This window comes from Amyelois transitella, chromosome 4 (assembly GCF_032362555.1).
Source record: "Amyelois transitella isolate CPQ chromosome 4, ilAmyTran1.1, whole genome shotgun sequence".
In the NCBI taxonomy this organism is placed as follows: domain Eukaryota; kingdom Metazoa; phylum Arthropoda; class Insecta; order Lepidoptera; family Pyralidae; genus Amyelois; species Amyelois transitella.
Genome location: NC_083507.1, coordinates 13,144,986 through 13,169,411, shown reverse-complemented (window position 1 = coordinate 13,169,411; position 24,426 = coordinate 13,144,986). Strand labels below are relative to the sequence as shown.

At 37.3% G+C, this 24,426-nt stretch overlaps 1 protein-coding gene and 1 long non-coding RNA gene across 5 annotated transcripts in view; one reads left to right on the top strand and one right to left on the bottom strand.

Moving 5' to 3' along the window:
* Positions 1-1,219: 1,219 nt before the first annotated feature.
* Positions 1,220-14,724, bottom strand: LOC106140041 (uncharacterized). Of its 2 annotated transcripts, none has more exons than XR_001228776.2 (3): positions 14,611-14,724; positions 12,770-12,814; positions 1,220-3,061 (listed from the first exon to the last, which is right to left on the bottom strand). It is a non-coding gene; the product is annotated as an uncharacterized LOC106140041 (long non-coding RNA). The 2 variants fall into 2 exon arrangements; XR_001228773.2 differs by lacking the exon at positions 1,220-3,061 and adding an exon at positions 3,068-3,216.
* LOC106140039 (transcription factor BCFI) overlaps positions 3,820-24,426 on the top strand; it is a 53,287-nt gene continuing 32,680 nt past the window's right edge. For 2 of the 3 annotated variants that reach the window (XM_013341559.2, XM_013341557.2), the window contains exon 1: positions 3,820-4,020. In XM_013341559.2, the coding sequence (XP_013197013.1) occupies positions 3,978-4,020 (43 nt within the window). In that variant the 5' untranslated portion in view covers positions 3,820-3,977. The remainder of the gene's footprint in view (positions 4,021-24,426) is intronic. The other variant, XM_013341560.2, reaches the window with a different exon arrangement.

The following is a 24,426-nucleotide window of genomic DNA, read 5'->3' as shown; positions in this document are numbered from 1 at the left end:
TATTTTATTGGTACCGGGAACTGCACGTCACGTAAATCACCTTTAATCCTACTACTATTATAAAGGCGAAAGTTTGTATGGATGTATGGATGTTTGTTACTCTTTCACGCAAAAACTACTGAACCGATTACCATGAAATTTGGTATGTAGGTAGCTGAAGACCCAGAATAACACATAGGCTACTTTTTATCCCAGAGTTCCCGCGGGATTGATAGGGTTTCCATGCGGACGAAGTCGCGGGCGGCCTCTAGTCCAAAATAAAATAATATCGTTTTTAAAATCGCTTCGTGGTCTATGATGTGTGAGCTATGATGCCACAGACAGGCAGACACATCAAACTTATGATACCTGGCGTTCGATGTTCGTGGGGGATTTTTGGCGATATTTACCTGAACGAGACATGGTGATATTCCTTGCTTTATATTATGTTAAGTTTTTTCATTCATTGTTGGAATTCATATTATGATTTTATACATTTAAGCTTCCTAAGTACGACCGACACCGCTTGTTACGAAAGTTAGTTTGTCCAACATCGTCGTGATCTCGTAGACCTGTCGTAGCGCTCGTAGCGGACCTCTGTAGCATATTCCGTAGCATTTCGTAGCGGGTAACACAATTTTGGTGTACTTACTTTACAATTTCCAATATTACAAAAGGTTCACATTTGTATTCATTTCTTTGTTTTTATGTTATACATTGTTTTATTATTATTTTAAAAACTTTGTTTGACGTGTGGTTCCCGGCACCAATACAAAAAATAATAGGACCACTCCATCTCTTTCCCATGGATGTCGTAAAAGGCGAATTATGGAAAAGACGTCTTGATAAAAGTGGTTCTACTTAATTAGGATTTTCTTTTGGCGAAAAAAATATGGAGTGTCTGGATCATGTGATGTAGAAGTAAATTAAATAACCTTAACCATCGTATTTCCAATAACATGCAAACGGAGTTGCGGGCGTCAACAAGTCAAAATATAAAAGAAGAACGTGTTTGACTGGCCGAGTGTATATTGTAGGTATATGTGTGGCCCACAAAGGTGAGCACTAAGAGAGGAAAGAATGGAATGGAGGTGGAAAATGTATATTGCAGAAAACCCGCTTGCTGTGCTCGATATACGAGTATATTCATGTCTATATTATTGCCTTCCAAGGAACACACATGAGGACATTTCGGTTAAGTAGTAGTCATTATGAAAATAGAAGGTCGAGCCGTCATACTAAATTCAACACGATACATATCAAAATCGTTCAGGTTAAGAGGTTTTGACGTGAAAGACCGACAAACAAACACACTTACACAATAATAATGGTAGGTATACGTTTTACTAAACTTACTTACATTAAAATTTTAAAATAAACCTTCAGTACCTAGTAATATACGCTACGAGCGAAGCCATAGGAGTAAAACTTGTCTTAAATAGACTCAAATGTGAAACAAGTACAAAAAGTCAAGCTGGTTTTGTTTTTTGAAATAAACCTCCTAAAGTGTCAGCCGAGGGAGCATGGAACTGTTCATTGACACTCTACATTTGATTGACATACAGACCATTCATAAAAATGCAGCTGAGGTGCGCACGCGCGTCACGTGCGGCGAGCTCACGTGACGCTCCCACATATTATTTGACATACAGTCACGTACGGGGCTCGCTGAAGCCTCCTTGGTTCAACGCCAATACAATTACAATCTTATAATTCAAAGCCTGATCAATACACCACACATCGGTTTGAAGGATGCTGTGGGGTAACTATCTTTCGATGAAGGCAGCAAGTCTTGTGAGGCTCGATATTCTAAATACATAGGTAGTTCTTTTCACCTTTGGATATCCGCAATGTTGTGGTGTACCTAACGCTTTTGGTGAATTTGATGAGGGACAATTAAATCAATAATATGTACTTACTTAAGAGTAAGAAATTTAATGCCATATTTCATTAGTAGTTTTAAGTACTTTACAATCACAAATAAAGATTCTATTCTATTCAAACCTGATTTTCCAAAATGTCTCAATTTTGACTTCTTACATTAATCTAATCTCTAACATAAAATCTCTTAATTTCTAACTTTATTGCACTCAAAAATGTACAAAACGTGTACAAGACTTTTACTTCTTACATCAATTGATGAAATAGAGTCGTACTCTTGCGCACCTAGTTTTAAAGGTAGTTAGGTAAAGCATTAGTATGCAGTAGGGCAACAACTGGGAGGTGGCGATAGAGAAGCTGACAGTGTATCATTTCCAAAAAAATGTCGCTTCATCGTGCAGAATACTTTGTGATTCATTAAATCACGTTGCTCGCTGGCATGGTTCGCCTCGGCGTAAGCTTGGCTTGTGGTGACACAGGGAATATTATCTGTAGTGGTGGGTCTGAACTAAAGGGCCTGCACAGCAAGGTCTACATGAGTATACATCATTGCCACAGATATAGAAATACCATTTTATATAAAGACATATCACAAATAAATGATTAATCCTTATTAATGTTTTAAAACAAATTCGTTCCTACCACAATCCCTGTGTATGTTTTTCACCCACATCCTCATTTTGTTAAGCTATTCGAAATAATTTGTATGTTTGATAAGTATATTACATGTTATGATAAATTACTTTGATTTTATGATCAACAAAGATTTGTTGATCATAAAACCACACACTGACTTAAACTTATTTTCGATATAAATCATTAAGAAAAATCCAGGCTTTTATTTATTAGTAAAGTGTTATACATCTTCTACCTAAAATAAAATTATATGATTCCTCTCGGTATTTTTCTGGTGGCATCCTTTTTGGAGAATGGCCGGTATCTGCTCTACAAGCACGCCCCGAATTGCTGTATCAGCAACGAGCGGGCCGCCGCGCCGAGCAGCAGCCTAGTTGTGGTGTGAGCGCGAGCAGGCCGAGCTTGTTTATGTTCTTCAAGGAGCGTTTCATTGAGTATTCGATATCGTGGGACGTGAAATCAGCTGTTTGATACCGGCTCGCGTTTCATAACGCGCGCTATCAGCACGAGGAAAGCGAGGCGGCGTACGAAGCTGCAGCCTAGGTCGGGAACACGCACTGATTACCTGAGGTTTAACATAACAAACTTTACTGTTTCATATGTCTTCATTCACATAAGCCAGTTTGCACTTTAAACTAGATCCATTCAAAGTTTCATCATGTAAAACTTCGTATCATGTTGCAGAACGTAAGCAAATCAGGTCGAAGTACTTATTTCTGTCTGTGAAGAAAGAAGAAGAAAGTTGACTTGATTAATAATAATTGTTGATTGATTAATAAATAGACGAAAGAGTTCAAGCAAGACAGCTTCTAGGCTCTATCACGAGACTTTTGTTCTTATCTCGAATTCCATTTGTTATTTTTTTTAAAGAATTATAGAACTAAGTAATGTTTGATTTTTTTAGTTCTTCCTTGGTAACAATTATATTTCGATTATTTTTCCTATCTAAGTACTACCTTATTTCTCTATCGGTAAGTGTTTCCCCAGTTTTGCTATGTGAACCATTCAGCACTAACCTTCATCGCATCTCTTTGCCTAACATCAGATAATATCTACGAAAGAGTTTGATGAAGTTGTGATTTGCCACGGTACGTTCTTGTTTCAAATTGCGCAAGAATTGTGATGTAAGACTAAAAGTTTTCGGCAGTTGGGTATAGTGTTTACGTTTCAGTAGGTATTATACGTATTCGAGTAGTTTTTAAACTGTGCAATAATGCGGGTTATTGATAATGTATAAAATTTAGATATATATAATATAGATTAAATCGTGCTTTCATCATAGTGTAGAGATATGTTGTGCGGCGCGCGGGGGACGCGGTGAGCGCTGTGTGCGCGGGCGCAGTTGGCCCGCGCCGCAGTTTCCGATCGGCCGCCGAGGCCGCGAGCGGTGATGTGCCCGCGCCTGCCCGCCAGCCCGCGCCCCCGCCGGCGACACGACCCCACCGAGCCCGCCACTGCCGCGATCGCCGCCCACTGAAGCCATGGAGACCGAAGTGCCCACTACCAAGACTGAATACCATTTTGGTGAGTTACGTGTTATAATGGAATATTCTTATTAATAATTTAATGAGTTATCTAAAAGAGTAAGGTACTCTCTGCAAACAAGCACGTACGAACGCGTTTATTTACTGTCTATATTAACTAAAGTAAATTAAAAAAAGTTGGAATATTTTTTAACTTATATTGTTGCGCAGCATCAATCACTACTCTAGCTCTTGTGATGTAAAATATTTATTTTGTAGAAACACCAGTAGGTACCTACTTTAAGAAATATAAAATTCATATTATAAAGGTCGTAACGTTGTTATTATTTTTTAAATTTGTCTAAAATGGTGTGCACAAAGATTTAAGTTAAGGATATTTATATTGATGAGCGCTCGAGTTTCTTGTAGCCGTGATGACACAAGCGCGGCCGCGCGGCCCAGCTAGTCCCGGCGTGATTTACGACGACGGCGGGGTTATCAGCTCCCGGGCCGAGATAACGCCTGTCAAAATATCAGTTTTATATTATGGTTGCGTAACAAAACTACTCCAACGCTAACTAGAGACGAGGGTACCAGCGGCACGAAAACGCAATTCTCAACAAACACGAGTCTAGGTTTATTAGGAGCAGCTAGGTTTAACGGGCGGTCGGTTTACGGCCTCGCGTGCTCGTTCGCAAAGGACTGAAGCGCCGGCGCACGGCAGGGCGATATGTGCCGTGCGGCGGCACGCGAAGGTGCACTCTGCCGCGACCGCGCGCCGCTGTTGCGTTCTCGCGAAGTGCACTTCTTATCGCAGCGCTTACGCAGAATTTTTATGCCGTACAACAATCGAGTTCAGTCACGCCGGCCGCGTCACCCGCAGGCTCTAGCACGCGGGGGTGACAGGGTGATGCTGCGAAGGTGTCGCGGCTAGACGCGGGGGAGCCGCTTTATCGGCTCGTGATAAGATAAGTGAAATCGCTGAAAAAGCGCGGCAGTCGGCGGCGGCGCGGCAGCGGCGGCGCGCGCTTTTACTTCCTTGTTATTGTTAGCGACTGTTGACCGGGCGCCGGCGGTTCCCGGTGACCTCCTTCCCGGCACAGCCTGGGACCCTACTAACTAGGTGCACGTTCTACATAGATGCATTTAAACATGGTGCAATCTGGATGCATGTTATTGAGAACTAGATTTGTTCGCGACTTGGTCCACGTGGTTTCTTTTTCAAAATAATAAGTAGCCTATGTTCTTCCTTAGGGTCCTTCCTAACTCTATATCTGTATCAAATTTTGTTTAGTTTAGGCGTGAAAGCGTATCAGACAGACAAGGTTACTTTCGCATATAGTAGGTATATTACCTATATTAGTAGGGGTAGTGGCGAAGAAGCGATTTTATGTTTACCTTAATTAGCAATACTTAGTCACGACCATCGTCCGGGCGTCATCCCCGTTGCGTCCTCACCCCCCTGACCTGTGCGTCTGTGCCCATAATAAGGTAAGTCAGGTTTTTATACGAAGCGACATATCTGACCTACGCAACATTTTTTAATTAATAGCAATAATAAAGAGACAAAACGAAAAAGTACATACCTAAAATAATGATTTTGTTTTCATCAGAATTACAGAAATGACCGTTATTGGTTGGTTTCCAAAGATCAGTAACCATGGATCCACAATTCTATATTCCAGAATATACTTTGGGTAAGTATATTCTGGAATATTAAATTGTGAATGAATTAAATGAAAACATGCAAAAGTAAAACGTCATGTTAAATGTTATCATATAAACTAATAAGTAATCATATTGGTGCAGGCTAGAAGATTCTAAAAAAATAAATACTTATGCCTAAATCCGTCGACATTATGTTCGTAGCGAAGTGCCTACTTTCTAATAAAAGATCATAATAACTTTTTATACCTATATGCTATGTATACCTAGATATAGATATATGAACATAGACAAACCAAAGTGAAAACAATATGCCAGGAGGCTCATGGCCTGCCTCGACAAAAGACAACATGACTAGTAAAATACGGAATAAGAAGGTTGACAGGGAAAACTACCTATTACGAGCATTAAGTATAGCTTGGATAGCTCACTATTGAAACTAACTAGTTAACAGAAGTGAACTAGTGCTGCCAACACGCAGCCCGCGTGGGCGCGCCCGGCGCTGCGATAGCCCGCGAGCTGTTGGTCTCTGCGGCGACCACCGCGTCTCACACGTTTTGTACTCGGGGCCAGATACTAAGCCTTAGCTGAACTAGTTTGGCTACCATCATATCCCTTTACCTACTGCATTTTTCATAATAAATTTCACTTTAGTTAATTGAAATGTATTAATTACTTAGATATTTTTATTTAAGTAAGTACTCAATCCTTAATAAAATTCACTTTACATCTGTATTGAATATTATTGCAAATGTAAGTACAAAATACATACATACAAAGTACCGTTGGTATAAAGCAAGCACCCTGCTTCGCGGCTTTGTCTCGCCCAGTAAGCTGGCAGCGTTGCCTCTTCATTGTTGTATTAAACTTTATTATGATCAATCAACTAGAAATTTTACTTATGTTTCCGAAATCATGGAGTTAAACTTGTCAGGTTGTAATGAGGGCTATGACTTCCTGTAGCGGTGACACCGGGCGCCATGCGGGGCCGGTATAGCGCCGGCGCAGGCGCATGAACGCTGGCAGTTACAGCGGTCACGCTTCACTAACACTAGAACACTTGTTTCCTGCCACGTGGCACCTCTCCGCACTACCAATATACATCATATCTTTATCTCTTACGAGGTAGACAGAGTCAATGGTCTCGAAAATATGCTATGAACACATGCACATGGTAAAATGAAAGGACATTTTAATAACATGAATGATACCGATTAAGCATTAAAAAGAGTACGAATTCCAGATTACTACCCACATAGCGACGTACAAACATCACCCGCAAGTCACGCCTCTTCCCGCAGCGGTAGGCACAGACCACATCTTTCCACTTGCCACGATTCCTGCGTACTCACTTGTTTCGCTTCGTTCATGTTTATGATCACTTTTATGTTTTCGTCGATGTTAGTCATTCTAAGATAGTTGGACAAATCTTTTATCATAAATTATTAATCATCCGAGGATTGGTTTGATTTGACTCCGTCTGGCGTTATCTCAGGCGTACAATCTCGGCGCCCGGCGTCATAATGCCGGCTTCGCGACTTCTGTTCCAGCTATCGAGGATATCGATACCAATATTATAACTTTCACACTCATTAAAGCTATGTGTTATTGTGGGCAGCGCGGGCGGCGAGGGCGCGCGGGGCGGCGGGGGGCGGCGGGGGGCGGGAGGCGAGGAGCGATAACGAGCGCCCGCGCTGACCCCGGAGCTGCTCCCTCCCGTTCCCCGCGCCTCGATGCTCAGCACAATATTTTTAATTATTTACATCAAAATAGGGTATTTCTACCTAAACTTTAAAGATAATGTCCCAGAGTTCACTCAAAGATCGTGTAGGTATATGCGCGCGGTTGTTTTTTTAATGGATATTTTCCATGGAGCTGAGATGTAATGGCTATTTATTACATTGGAGTAATGCACTAGTGCGCGCACCCGGACGTGCCCGCAGCGCGCGGTGCGGCGGCGGACGTGCCGCGCGCCGGTCCGCGCCGCGGCTGGCGGCACGCGCGCTTGCCTCACGGTCATCGCTCACATCGCACAGCGTACAAAACACTCTTTACGTATTGTTAAATATTAAATTGCAAAATATTTCAAAAGTCAAATTCAGTATTCACTAAAACATCAATACAGCAATGAAAGTAACATCAGTTTTACCTATTCTCGAAAGTTTCCTGAGTGCAACTGCGAAGTTTAGATAAATAAGTACTTAGATACTTATGTTCTGTAAGTATTTTTGTGAATCAACACAACATCAATGACATATTTATCTCTATTATATGAAGGCAAAGGTGACTCTCATTATCTGAAATCATTGAATGGATTTTGAAATAATGATGTTGTCATATGCTAAAGATTGAAAAATGACCATGGAAGCGCATTTCCGGTTTAAAGCTAGGAAAACAAAATTGGAAAAAGGGATAACCTAAAATCCTAAATAAGCAGTCAGAAAGAACTGCCACATGTGTGGGGTGTCAGGATGGGCGTTGTGGTGACGACGCCACAGCGCTGATAAGATAGCGCGCCCGCAACCAGCGACCACAACGCGCCGCCCTGACTGACTACCAAAACATTTTTGTTTATTCCTTGCTTTTATCAATTAGTTTTAATATTCGACCATGAAGTATCAATGTGTAATAATAATTTACTTGAGAAGTCATTAAAGTTTCGAATTGATATTGTCAAGTAATATCTTGTTAATAAATTTGACATAATAAAATAAATAGGTAGGTACTTGTTAAGGGTTTATGACTTACGTCAGCTAAGCGAAATTTGGAAACGCAGGCAGACGTTGACATAATCGACTTTAATGCCATCTATCAACAACAGTTCAACGACACTTGTGACCACAACGTTTTTACCCACTCAGAAAATCATGTCCGAATTTTTAAAAATATACGAATACATAATTTAAAAATATACTCGTGATTGTTATTTACTGACAAAAATATTGAAAAAATAATTAAAAACAATTGAGCGTCTTTCGAAATATTTTTATTTAGAAATTTAAAATACCGATTTGGTAAAAATATCTTAGTTATATAGGTAAAAAAAACAAAAACTAACGTTAAAGTATATTTAAACTACGAATAACTAGATAATGATTTTTAATTATCCGCAACTTTGTATCGTACTCATACATATAATAAAATCGTCGTAAGTCTAGCCGTGTATGCACATTAAATATTTATTTCAAAGAAATTATCTCAATCAATCAAGAAATTATCTCAAATAATAAAATCGTAAGTCTAGCCGTGTATGCACATTAAATATTTATTTCAAAGAAATTATCTCAATCGTGTTTATCAAATAAGAAATTACCTGAGTGGTTTATTTTGCATGGTTTCAAATTAAAAGATACAGGAGTTACTTTACTACTTATATTATAAACAACAATATTTAGGTACACCATAACAGCAGTTTGCCTTTACAAGCGACACGTCCGTGTAGCACCGGGCCGCGGGCAGTTGTGTGACACGGCATAGAAATAATATTTTGTGTTTTTACTTAAAAATTATTTTTAAGAAATGAAACAGTATTACGCTATTTAATCGTTTGATACATTTGGTAATGCAAAAAATGTATGCTTCGGTACATTTTTACACAGTTCTACTCATTGAAAGATATTTTTAAACCTACATTAGTATTTTTTTTGTAACGACTCAAATTGATTGAAATATTGATCATTACAATTATATTACATTACAATATTCTTCATGCAAAGTCGTCGGTTTCGAGTACTTTAGACCTGACCTTTGGCTAGGACGGCCTCGATTTGATCATGCATGGTACACATTCGTCTACGCCTACCTTTCTAATGTTTCTATTCACACTCTCATACGCAAAGTCAATCTGCTTTCATTAATCCTCTCTACATGGCATATACATACATACATATAATCACGTCTACGAGTATATCCCTTGCAGGGTAGACACCGGCAACAGTTTTGAAAAGACTGATAGGCCACGTTCAGCAGTTTGGCTTAATGATAGAATTGGGATTCATAGTGACAGGTTGCTAGCCCATCGCCTAAAAGAAGACAATGACGTCACTTGGCACCGTCTAAGAATTCGCTTTTCTGGTCCTGTCACTATAGTTTCTTTCACATACAGCGTGCCTTTTTAACGTTATTCATAGCAAATAAACAGTTCTAAAGAAGTTCTTGGAAAGTAAGTAAATAAGTAAGTAGATAAGTACCTGAGTGCGGAGGAGTTACAGGAGATGGTAAACTGTATGCATGAAGCTTTAAAAGAGAAAGGAATGAAAGTGAACGTAAGTAAAACTAAAACACTGGTTTTTGAAATGGAGAAAGAAATTACAGCACGTACTTAATATTTTGATTGGAGGAGAAAAAGTTGAGCAATTGAAAGAGTTTGTATATCTAGGATCAAAGTTTACATCAGATGGCAAGTGTGATAGTGATATTGAAAGGAGAGTGAACGCGGGGAACATGGTGAATGGAGCTTTGCATGCCTTTATGAGCAGTCAGAAACTATCCAAAAAGGCTCGACTGGCTGTGCATAGTGGCGTGTTGGTCCCGAAACCGCCGAGCTTGCATGAAGAGAGTTATGAATGTGGATGAAGCGAAGGAAATATGCAGAGATCGTGGCAAGTGGATATTATTTGTAACCGTAATCGCCATTAAAAATACAGAATATAAAATTTAATTTATAATCTGTTATGTTTTATAGAAGATCTCGTTGTCCCTCGTACTCTATTAAGGTACATTACCATTTGAAAAAAAATACCTATGTTTGTAAACGCTAATCTCCGGAACTACTAAACGGATTTGAATGAAACTTCTTTTGTTGTATAGCTCTTATGCCTGGCAACATATAGGGTATAATTTATTTTAGAATCTGGAACAGCTAATGTCGAACCATAACAGCTCAAATTATATCCTATGTAATGCCAATTTTTGTTGAAACGTATTTGAGTAAATTTAATAAACTTAACCTTCGTATTTCCAATAACACGCAAACGGCGTTGGGCGTAACAGCTAATATATAAAGTTTCTTATTACGATAAAAATAGACTTAAGGAAAAATAAACTTTTTTGGAACTATTCCTTGCACACTTTTGCAATAAGAACAGACTTTGATAAGTTACAAAGAAATTCTTAGATACTTATTTTTTTTATTAATTCATTTGCTATATGCTATTTATGTGGAAGATTAATAAAAAATTGCGTAACTTTTAGTTGTCCTCATGACTTTAATAACCCTTCACTACCAGAGCCAAGACCCATTTTCCTTCCAATTTATTTGTAAGACAAATGTGTGACAGAACAAATCTGTGCCCGGTCAGCCAGCCATTAGTGCAGTAATTACGTCGTTTCGAAGCAAACAGCTAACGAGCAGACAAACAAGAAGAATATACGTGTTGACACATAAATAGTATACTCTTCCACCGGGTATTATAGTATTTGGGTAAACACAAACTTATAAATCAATTAATTATTATACTAGAACAAAGTACAATGACTGAGTAAACCTTGAAGTTCGAGACCCGTGTTACGAAATACTTACTCAACGATACTATATTAATATTAAGTTCTTAGCTATTTTGTTTTCAGTTCCGTGTCAATAAATTAAATGAATTGATTCTTTTGGACTTATTACCCATATAAAATCTAAATTTTAAAAATCCCTGACACACTCTAATTTTAAATCGATCAGACAAGATTTTCATCTTCCTTATTTAATTGAGTAAGGACTAATACTATTTTGTTAAAAAAAAGGTATAATAAAAGCGAAAAATGGGTATTATGGGTTATCCTTGGAAGATACTCGTAGACAGTTGTCATCAGTTTGCACAAAACCTAAACAAATTGTTGCTCAGGGTTCACTCTAGCTAGGGAGACTGGGGACACTTGATCCCCATTTTAGTTTATTGCTCATATCTTAGTCTATAGTAATGGCTTTCAGAAAATTTTTAGTGACTACCTAGAAAAACTATTCATCTAACTTTGTACATTATCAGATTATGGAATTTATTAATAATTAGTACTTTTTTTTTAATTTACTACGACATTCCAAAAGGATCAAGTGTCCCCTATGCTGGGAGACTTGATCCCTGTGTAGGTTAGATTTGATTATAGGGGACCTACGTCATTATAAAATAATAATAATGCATTTTACAATTGTAATAAATTGTTTATTTAATCATATAAACATAACAAAAATAACAACAACATAAATATAATAATAACAACACTTACAATGGTTATATATTATTACCTCTATGTGTTTACTTAAAGATATTTTGAGTCTTAATAATCACAATCCTTAATAAATGCGTACCAACTAAAACTTTTTGTCTTATTTTTATTATCGCAATGATTTACATCATTATAGGGAAATTTAACATCTGGCTGTCGTTGTTGTTTCCTGGCGTATCTTCTCAGTGTCATCAAAGGCACATCATAAAGTTTTGCAGTTCCTTTGATAGTATTTCCTTTCAAAATCTCTTTAACCGCTAATTCAAGTTTTGTTTTGTCTATGGTTATGGTTTCTTAGCGCCCTCTTTATACGTAATATACGTTAATATTTTTCTTCCATCTAAAACAAGTAAAAATTCTGAGCTATCTATACCTAACAAATATAGAGGACACTTGATCCCGGGATCAACTCTCCCCGCGCTCGCAGGGATCAAGTGTACCCGGAACTGATATTTTTCAAAACCCAAATGTTTGTTAAAGAAATAAAGCGGTAATTAGATGAAAAGCCCATCAATACAAACTTCAATTAACAACTTTTCTGGTCTTTACAATGTGGTTACTAATTTATAATGAATAATAACTATAGATAATGATTTAAATACTCACAGAAAAATATTTTCACCTGGCGAAAACAAAATGGCACCACTGCTCTGAAGTTGTCAATTGTGAACCGTCAAATTTACGTTCAGCCATAGACAATGAGTGAAAGCAACAGTATTGCCAGTCTTTAAAATAAAAATACTGTGTGCTTATCGATTTATTGACAAGGGATCAAGTCTCCCTGGGGATCAAGTATCCCCAGTCTCCCTATATTGTTGAAAATTGGATGAAAATTGGTCCAGTACTTTTCGAGTTTATCACGAATAGACACATAGACTTTGACTTTGTTTGTTTGTAAATACTTTATTGTACAAATTTATAGAATGACTCACAATATAACTTTATTTTTGAGGGGTTTCTTCCGGTCAACCAGGTTCCTGAAAAAAAATTTAACCATGTAAAATATTTTCAAAAATTAACTAGGCTAGCTAAAACCAGGGGTGGTTTAATTTAGTTAATTTTTCTTTTGTTCCAAGTAGTTCACTAGAGAGTGTGTCTTCGCTTGACACACTGGAGCCAATAAAAACTCAATTTTCTTGCAATTTTGTGTATTAAGATAAATTTAATTTTACAAGTTTTTAGAAAAAGCGCGTAATGCCGGTGAAGCCGCCAAAAGTCGAAATTAAAATTTTTTTACAATAAAAATGACAGTGACATTTTGTTTGTGGTTATGCATTTTTGTCTTTGGACATCATTGGGCCTAAACAGAATGCCATATAAATTTATTGCTTTATTGTGTTTGCAGAACTAATCGTGATATGTAAACAAACTAAGCAGGTTTTTTTTTCAACCTTACTTAAAAAGATAAGGGTTTAAATTTTGATAAATCTGTTTCACTATTTAGGACTTTTTTCGTAAAACTTGAACATAAACATTTGAGTAGGTACTTCCGTATTGCAGTTCGGACACTATTTTGTTTCGGTTTTATATGGGTCTGAGTATCTCGTTTTTTATACTTCATCGAAGGTAAGTACAATACAAGGCTGAATAGTATTGTTTGTAAAATGTTTAGCTTTTTATTGTTTTTTGAAGTAGGGATATTATTTTTTTATTTTTCTTTTCTTATGATCCTTTCTAGTGTAAGTAGGTACTCACTTGCGTAATTTATGCTTAAAATCCGCTCTCTTTGTCTCTATTAGCTTTTTTGAAGTAAGCATAATGCGCTGCTGTCTGTACTGGTTTTTACAAGTCACTTACTCACGTAATGCATTTATGTAGGTATACATTTATGTAGGTATACATACTCGTAAATGCGTATTTTGGTCATCCCTTCTCCTTGTGAGAAGAGGCCCTTGCCATGTACACTATAATTTACTTATTAACTGAACTGCAGAGCTAATGCTATTTATTTGTCTTTTTAAGTTTCCTGGAATATCTTTCACATATATTACCTGAGATGGATGTATGGGTGCGCTAACTGTAATAGAAATATTAATAAGTATAGGTATGTGAATAATAGGTTACTTAATACACTTACATAATAATAATTTACATAAATAAGTATGACTATAGATATTTACTCCAAATAAAATAAACATACATATACTTCATAAGTAATATTGTGTAGAGTTTTACAAAATCTACGGGTCAAAAAGATGATTATAGACTTGCTCCCTGAATGCAAATCTATTGGGCGCCCTCCGAATAGATTCAGTAAGAGAACTCCACAGCCGGAGGGCCTGCCCTTGCACGCCGTGCATCCCAGGCGGTGCGCCGGAGTGGCCAGAAGGAGGTCATCGGCAGAGCGACGAGACCGAGCGAGCGTTACATGAATGGCCCTTAAACAATATCTATACGTGAGTGGGTACCAGTCAACGGCCTTCTCGTTCGCCGAGAGAATTCGCCGGGCGCATTTTTTCATGGAAAATATTGATTTTCCTCAGTGATCGCGAGAATTAGGTATTTTTTTCTACTCTGGACTGGAGTGACATTATTTTTATCTCTTATTTATTTTTCACAAAAAAAATCGTGTAGGCGTCCGTCTTGAGGTTTGCAAATTCTCGTTCTCAGTCACCAGTCAGTCGATCAGACTTGTGCAGTAGCAGTGCAGTCAAGACCTTTTACAACTTAATCGTTAAAAATGCCAAATACATACTTTAGGTGTACACGCAACGTTGTCGGTGTGCGGTCAAGTCGCGCCAAGGCGACATTATCTAAGCAGGCGAAGTCTCACCTTTTGTCACGTAATAGAGAATACGCACTGGGAAGAATGAAACTATACTATAACAGTAAGCGATACCGCGTGGACAGGCGCGGCGTTACGACGCCTAACGCGGAAAACTGCAGCAGACGTTTGATACGGCTGCAGCTATCAGCCGCGATAACGTATCGCCGCGTCACGAGCGGCTTCCCCGCCACCTGCGATAGCGCTTCACGACAATCACAAACACTTTCTTTTCTCTTACTATTTATTACATACATAACATCATGCCTCTTTTCCGGAGGGGTAGGCAGACACGACATTTTCCCAATGCCACGATCCCGGTATACTTCATTCGTTTCATTCACATGCATAACTCTTGTCATGCAAGCTCGACACGTTATATAACTATTAAATACTAGCCCGCGACTTCGTCCGAGAAATGAAAAAAATTCCCCTTTTTTTCATATATTCTATTATTTCTTCGCTTCTAATAGATGCAGCGTTGTTATATACCTAAAGCCGTCCTCGATAATGGTTTTCGAGACTGCTGGTTCAGTCTGACCCGTAATTGATGAATATCAAAGGTGTACTCGTATGTAACATTTGTTATGGTTTTGATAAAACCTTGAAGAAAATCTGCAATGACTGGCAGAAATAAAAAAGTAATAAATATGGAATTATGATAAAAAATATTATTAAAGATATTTCGAATCGTTGTTCAGGTTTCGTTGTGACACAGATAACAAATGCTGCCAACTCCCGCCTTTCTGAACGTTAATTAAACATTTATAACGCAAGTAGCGATAAAACGAATAAAAAATAATGTTCATACAAACATTTGTCACATATTAATAATAAGTATTTCTGTCAAGCGACAACATGATAACGACACTTAATTATAAGATGCAGTCGAGATAGCTATTACAGATCTGAATTTGTTAAATTATTATTATATTGTAAAAGTAAATCAAATAAAGAAGCCTTTGGGATTCTCCACGTGTGCGAGGAGCTGGCACCTGTCACTATTTCAATCTCAATTCAGCATTGAGTCGTACAGCTGACCGTGGCCTTCCAGTCTTTTCGAGATCGTTGGCTCTGTCCACCCCATAGGGGATCACTAAAGATGTGATTATATGTATGTAACTATGTAATTTGTTAAATTAGTGGAAGGTCACTTCTCATGAAGATTGTGAAGTTACCTGACGGGGTGAAATTCATTACGAAATTTACGTAACTAAGGAACACACTAGACAAGCAAACTTGCATTATTTCGTGCTTATCTAAAGTGCACTCGTAGAGCATGCACGTTCGGTCAATAGTTACCAGCATTCAGCGCGACGTCGCTGCCCGCGCAGCCCTCGCCAGCTTGTGGCCGCAATTCTAGTTCCCCTCGTGCCCTCCTGCTGCAGTATGTGCAATATAGACAGCGCATATATGTACTCTGAAACTCTATAGAAATACGAATTAAGTAATAATAGCAGAACGAACTTTACTTGATTCAGTTTTTAATAGCTTTATTTAGTTTTAATAGCCATTAAATCTGGGCTCTGCCTCTCTAGCAATAAATTCTACCTTTATATGTATTGGTCGTGTGAATCTTAGTAAAAGATGTCGCATATTCTTCTGAAATTCATGTATCGCTTAGAAACAAAAGCCACAGTAAGAAACCTATAGACAATCAGGCGACATGTATCTCCAACTGAGTAGCAAACGGCATGTTATATTTCACCGAGCGCCGCCGACAGCGAGCGCCGCCAGCTATTGAGGTTAGTTTCCGTCGCAGCCGCTGTATTTGTGCTAGCAGGTAAAGGCCGACACACACGGCGGCAGAGTATGTCGCGTGCTTAGTGCGCTGTTTAGTCGCTAGAACTTACGAGTCTTGTAGCAAAAAAATATTGTCTATTTACCTATATAGTAACTTGGTATATCATGAAATCTGTGCTAGAACTGGAAAATAGGAAAATGTGGGCTAGGACAAAATCCGGTCAATGCATGTCGGGCCACGCGCATTGAAAGTCCCGTAGTTGCGAGTGACAACTTTGAGTTCATACTTACACTCACGGAAACATACACACATACCATTATGTCGCCATCCCTCGCAGGGTAGACAGGACCAACAGTCTTGAAAAGGCCGAAAGGCCACGTTTAGCTGTATGGCGTTATAATGAAATTGAGGTTTAAATAGTGACAGGTTGCAACCTGCAAAAGAATCCCGAGTTAATTAGCTTATCCTTTAGTCGCCTTTTATGATATAATATGATGGGAAAGAGATTGAGTGATCCTATTGTTTAGTACCGGGCACTTAGCACTAAACAGTATATGTAATAATAGTGTGTACCGGCTTTACCATAATGAGTGAGCGTCGGGTGAGGGCGCGGGGCTCGGAGTGGGGGGGGGGGGGACTGATAAGGCGACCTCCGGCCTCCGCGGTTAAAAATACTAATATCTCTATTTATTTAAACGACCTTTCCCCCACCCCCGCCCGCCGACCCGTCATCGTTAACATTGATATAAAGTTTTATTGCTAAGATATTAGTTTACAAACTCTTGCTAACTTTCGTCTTTGGTGTCCATATACAAAACTCTGATAGGGGGCGATTAAAGAAGAATAACTGTAATAAGTCTGCCTGTCTGTCTGGTACTTTATAACTTCAAAAGTTATCAAGGTATTTAAACGTTTTCAAGGTAGACCACGTCTGCGTGGAATAGTTATTTTGGGCATCATTAAACCTTTCAAGGATGAGTAATTTTACCCGTTTTTTTCACATTTTCCATTATTTCTTTGCTCCTTATAGTTGTAGCGTGATGTTTTACCTATAGCCTAAAGCCTTCCTCAATAAATGGTCTATTCAACGTATAAAGAATTTTTCAATTCGAACCAGTAGTTCCTGAGATTAGCGCGTTCAAACAAACAAACCTCTTTAGCTTTATAATATTAGTATAGATTAGAAGCGTTGTCAAAACTTTATTTCATCAAAATCGGTTAAGGGATAAAGAAGTAATGGTCAATGAAAATTCACTTCAAGCACTGCTTCAACACTTAAAGGCAGTAAGTAGATAATAATTTAGATAAATTTAGGATTTCTACTTTGCCAATAGTTTCACATATTATCAAATTTCAGCTTTTTTGTAATAAAGGTATTCCACAAAATTCAGTATCATAGACAACAAAATTAACATTTAATCCAGTATTATTCTGATCACTAGGAGTAAGAAAATTCAGATGAAAAACCAAGAAGTAAAATTTTAGGTTAAAAACATATTTATTTTAGCCAACAAGGCCAAGTATTATCGTACAACAGCACGCTTGGCACCCTCTCTTCTGGGAGTGCATTCCGGCAGTAAACGTCTTGTCGTGACTCTGTCGGTTCAGTCCTGTAGGGTTCTCCCTCAAACACTAGTCCCTGGTCGCAGCCACCCACCCAGGCGGGCGGCTGCTGCAGCCTCAGCGAAGGTCGCGCGATAACCTCCGCCCGCGCCAGCTCTCGGTGATGGGATGCTGCAACTTGCCTCAACATTAAATATGTTTATCATTATTGTGATTTCTTCTTTACTAGAGTTCCAAAGTTTGAATGTTAATACAGTCTGTTATTGCGAACTTTACTATTATTTATTACTTTTGTCGGGGTTTCGCTCTCGTCCGAATGTCTATGAATCCTTCCTTAACATATTTTCGTTATCATTTGTATGCTGAACAACTGATTGTTCATTGATTGTGTTGATGGATATGACGTGGGATCCTATCTACAGATAGAAGATTCATGACTAGAGAGTTCTGGCTATACATTGTAACATACATTATCAACAATGTTTTACCAAACCAGAACAAAATACTAAATTAGCCGCTGTTCGATCGAGGGCCGTTCTGTTCGTCTCATTACAAATAAAATTACATTTAGTTACAAAATAATACACAAGATATCAATTAGGTATTAGATAGAAATTAAGACGAGACGATTATATACACCTTTGTTTCCAATTTAATTTTAGAATTTGATTTTGGTCATGACAATAGCGACTCTCCTGTGAAAAAGTGACGAACACTTTTCGGTCATCCTTTTGTTCTTTAATAGTTATTGGTTACTAATTGCGGAAATGCAGTAAAATGATTTTTTTTCGATGACAGCTGACGGAGTGAGTCAGTGAGACATTGTCCTGGCGTCCATTAGCTCATTGTCGCAGGAATACGAACACATCCAGTTCTTCAGACAAATCGTAATGATTTCGTAATGATTCGTCTGAATACAAAAGATTATTAACAAAATTTAACAATAGTTCTGGATACAAAAGTTAATTAACAAAATTAACAAATAAAAAGCCTCATTACTAGTGTAGGTATAACATGTTGTATGTCTAATTGTTTAAGCACAAGAGATTTGCAAATTCAGACATTTCCAGAATTTAACGGCTATTGGGTGTTTTACACTATAAGGTCGTAAACGCTTAGGCAGGCGGCATGATTGACCAATGGGCGGTAACACGGTTTTATTTTATGGTGATTTTCGACAAACCTTACCGGTAATAACTCGGAGAACCCGAGCTGGTGAGGTGAGCACTTGCCTGAAAAGCTCCTAATTGTGGTGTGGTATACCATCGGCGCATTTGACTATAAACATGCCAGTGAGAACTGGAGATAACCCGGATGATCGTCTTTTCTGATACATTATGAGAGATTGGTGAAGGTACCTTTCCAAAACTACACCAAGGAAAAGTTATTCTGACGGCCGAGTGATGTTCTACGGTGCAATCCCAACCAAACCACCTTATATCGTCGGGTTACAGTCACGTTACAAATAGGTATATTAGATAGGGGCAATTCTTCGCTATGGGAAAGATCCACTTTAACTCCTCACAATGACCAGGCATTTGAGATTAATTACAATATTGTCGAATATCCAGGGGGAAAGCATAGTTATAGTTCAATGAATAGAATGGTCGATGTGCAAGGAGCCACTAATTACCCGGTAGAATTTTTAAATTCTTTAAATATGAATTTTAACCTACTTTAAAATTTCTTTAAATATTAATGCCAATTTTTAAACAAATTTAAGTCGACTTAATTTGTTTAAAAATTGGCATTCCGATTATACTGCTCCTAAATTTAAGACCGCTTAAACTTTGCAATGGAACTCGGCTGAAAGTAACCCAGGAGAAATGTCTTAATTCCCACGATAGGTACCAAATAACTTTCATTCCAATTTAAAAGAACGCAATTTCCAGTATCGGTGTGTTACGCAAAGACAACGAATAAGGCTCAAGGGCACTTTCCGTGTTGCTGTGATGAACTGCTAAGTTTTAGCAGTTCTAGAAATCCTTATTATATTTTAGTTTAATGTCGTATGGTCTTCTGCTTCGGAGAGCAGCTGCAGACATACAAACTATTGTCATTCTACAAAAAAGTTCAATTCGAGCTATTTATGGTCCCTAACAAAAAGATTTTAAAAAACCTCAATATTTTAACATTGCCCTCCCAATACATATAATGAGTGTTAGGAAAAACTAAGACACTTTCTAAAAAGAGTGTGTAGGTGCATGTACTAGTAAATCACTGCGGAGGAATAAGTTGTTGGTCCCAGTGCGTCGGCTGGCTAAGGCAGTCAGCTCGCTTATTGTATTAGATTTTATAATAAACTACCTACCAAATATTGTTATTGAAATGCCTGATAGAAAATTCAAAATTTACATTACATTAATGACGAACTTTATAGAAAAGCCTATTTACAGCACGAAGGAAGCTAGAATAACAAAGATAGTCATTTATACTATAATAACAACTGTCAATTAATATTCAAGTAAAACTTTTTTTGAATTTGTGGCCATTTATATATTTAATTTCTTAATTAACTCTTTTCATCTTAAGAGCTGTAGAACAGTGACTTGTGCAAAGTTTTAATTTCCTAGGGTGAAGAAAACCTGGCATTGCCTGCTTTTTTAAAATCCATCATCCAAGATCCATGTTATTTTTCACAAAGTTACATGTCTCTAGTATATAAAGACAGGGAAAATTAATAATTTTTTTGATTTGAAATAATCTTTACAATTGTCTGTAGGCCAAGTCCGCATATAGCTCCGGCACGTTTCTTTTGAGCTCGTAACAATATCTATACTAATATTATAAAGCTGAAGAGTTTGTTTTGTTTGTTTGTTTGTTTAAACGCGCTAATCTCAGAAACTACTAAACCGATTTGAATAATTCTTTCACTGTTAGATAGTCTATTTATCGAGGAAGGCTATAGGCTACATTTTATCCCGGATTTCCTACGGGAAACATCAACAATGCAGGTGAAAGTTGAATGAGTCGGCCATCTGCGAGCTTTCCACGCGAACGCTGCGCAAACCAACAAAGATATAGTAAAACATTGTACTAAAGATGTGAAGTACTCATTTTTTGCCACAAAAAAGTCCGCGAGAGCATATATCTATCTCTTAAGGTTTACTTACAATAACCACTTTTATGTTCATTTTTTAAGATTATTTTTTCATTATAAACATAAGTTATTTTGAAACCAATTTTCTTTAATTCAGTATTAATCCTTATCCAAATAAATATGTTTATTACTTTCGGCTTTTCATGTAGACTAAAATTGCCATTTACAGTATATAAATCAGACGAATAGGTTTTGAGATATAGTCGTTATAAGCAATTTGCAGCGAAACATTTAATACGGCGAACCAGCGTTCTTTCTAATACGCGTGACCGCCTGACCGTCCCCCCGACTTCCACGCGGACGAAGTCGCGGGCACAGCTAGTCTCTCTATAACTGGAGTTGCCCCAGAAAATTAACCCATAACGTAATGTGGAACAAATGAAATCATGATACGCCGTTAATACATTTTCACGGCTTGCAATTTTAGATAATTGGTGAAGTGCAAAAGAAAATTTAAAACTTTTTTAGATACGTGTAAGTACCTATACGAGTAGAATGTGATTCCTATTTAATATTCATGTCTCGATTTAGTATAAAAATTCGTTACATCGGTCTTCTCTAGTTAAATGTCGTTAAAGCTTTTATTTATTCCAGGATTAGTTTACTGCGTTTGCGCAAATGCCGAGACACTAAGTGACTTAATTGCTGCAAATTCTTTTCTCAGCATTCCGAGTACTTGAGTCACAGGCGGGGGTGCGGGCGGCAGGGGGGCGGGCGGGAGGGGCGGCGCGCGTACCGCAGGGGTGAGTCGCAAGGGGAACGCACACAATGGAATACAATAGCCTGCTCTGGAAAGTGGCTTAGGTATTTCTTTGTTCCAAGTAGATATTCACCTAGGTAAAAAATTATGCGGAAAGAACGGTCATCCTGAATGATTGTGGTGGTAACGAGGTAACTGAATAATGATTTATGGCTGATAGTTAAGTCAGTCAGTCATTCACTTTCTTCTTATATAGGTACATACTTAAATATACTTAGATATTATAAAACTTTATGTTTTTCGACAGTAAAGCTATCACGTTGTTTTATTAAAATTTATTGTCACAAATATATAGTATTTCTTTTATAAACGCTCTCAGAAGAGTTCAATAAATCATAACCTTCCCATTCTTATTCTTTCCTTGATATATCTTTTTCGGAGCACTCACTCATCACTCCGTCATGAATGTCGAAAGTCTGTTCAAACATACGAGTAATGTTGTTGTCCGAGAAAGCTTGGGATGAGATCTATCTCTGAGTTTGTTTTCCCTAAGATTAACCAATATAAGCAGATTTGGCGAATCTCGAAGAGCGTTGGGTACCAGTGGAATTTAAGTTTTAGTTTACAAATTAAACAGGAAATATTAGTTACTTATTAAAACTTCCTTATAGGTATGTTAAAAAAAAAACTTAAATAACAAACAAAAAATCTGGCTCTGAGTGTCAAACTAATGAAACTTTTTTGCCAAATATGTCAGAAGGAACTTCAAAAATAGTTTGCCGGATATTTAGACCAAATATAAAATCAAAGGAACGATTAGAAGCACTCGAGTCTGGACTAAATTGTGCTCAAAGGGAAATATATACTTAAATTATGCTTAGAAAATAAACGTAAATGTAAGTCACCAATACAGACACGGCCTGACACAAGCTAACTTGATAACAATCCACCCGAGGAAGAAATTTATAATAAGCAAACTCCTGGTAGGTCTAAGAATACTTTACAAGACTGCGATGTATGCTATAGATACGTGTCATGTTATAGCAAAAAAATATACAACATTTATCCAACAGTAAAACTTTATCTATTCTCCATCAAAATATAGCAGGATTATTGTAAAATCGGACATTATGTTGGTATTCTTTGCATGACTCAACATTTTATAAAGTTTGGTCATGAACTGACTTAGCTGACATCACTATACCTCAGCTGCTTTGTTCGGTAAAGCTACAGTTTATACAGGAGGAACTTGTATGCAGTACGCACACAGCATAGATGGCAACATACAGACATTTTAATAAATACTAGACACGTTTGAGTGCAACTGAACTGATTGATTGTAAAATAATAATCGCTTGTTTATATAGAGCGCCAGCTCGTAATAACTTACATGTATTTTTTGATTAATTTTAAAAATTCTTAGGTGTGTATAAGTGTGCGTGTCTAAACACCAGTATTAATTATAATGTAATATCGTTGGAGACTTTATTATAGATGTTTTAAAAGTAAGAAGTAATGAAATGAAATAAGTGCCGTGTGGTTCCCGGTACCAATACAAGAGAGAGGGAGAGCGAAGCCGCGGGCAGCAGCTAGTTTACAATGACATACCGATAGTAAAGAACTAATCTGTATATGTTAAAGTATAAATTTTGAAATACCTATTCTTAACGGGTAAATTTTATTATACTTATATATCAATGATTTGTTGAATGATAAATTTTGATACATGTGTTTATTTTAATGTTGGTAAAACAATTAATTTTCAGTTGGACAGTTTTGGATACCTGTTTATGTTAAACCTCCTCCCTTCCACTATGTAACTGGCAACCTGTCACTGGTAAATGATAAACGTAGGACTCAACACAATTATTTAAAACAAAGTTACATGTTTAACTCATATTTAGCAAATCAAAGTTTTTGTTTTTGCGGCAAGGATGCTTACTCATCGCCCAAAAGAATAATCCCAACTTTTACAGCCTTTCTTTTAAATACCATTTGAAAATGTGCAGCTGGCGTGCTGTAGTTTTGTTGGGTCATAAATAATAATTGGTCTTTTTAAAGTCATAAAAACTAAGTAATATCCTTAATTTTGTATATAATTTCTTAGTGAAGTGTCTTCGAACAAGAGAAACCTCAAAAGGTAAGTATTGTGTTTGTCAACGGCCCCGTTGACAAACACAATACTTACTTCCTTTTAAAATAAGTGCGTAAAAAACAATGCTTTTGAAAAACAAATCATAACGTCTATATCCCTTGCGTGGTAGACAGAGCCAACAGTATTTAAAAGATTGATAGGCCCCGTTCAGCTGTTTGGTGTTTTACTGATATAATTGATATATAGTGACAGGTAGCCCATCGCCCAAAAGAAGAATCCCAAGTTTATAAACCAATTCCTTAGTCGCCATTTACGATACCCATGAGAACGAGATGCAGTGGTCTTATTCTATTTTTTTATTGGAGACGGGACAAACAGCATATTTTTCTTTTTAATCTGGAAAATTATCATTTATATTATTTTTTTAGCCTTTTATACATATTTGTGAATCGTCATTATTTGAAAAATTTAAATGCTTGTAGATTGCTTGGCCAAACTAAAATTTAAAATAAAAACATTTGTCAATGAATATTAAATAAGAAACCATACCATATAGGTAACTGCGACCGACCGATGTTTTGACAATATCTATTTATTTATTTATTTATTCTTTATTGTAACAA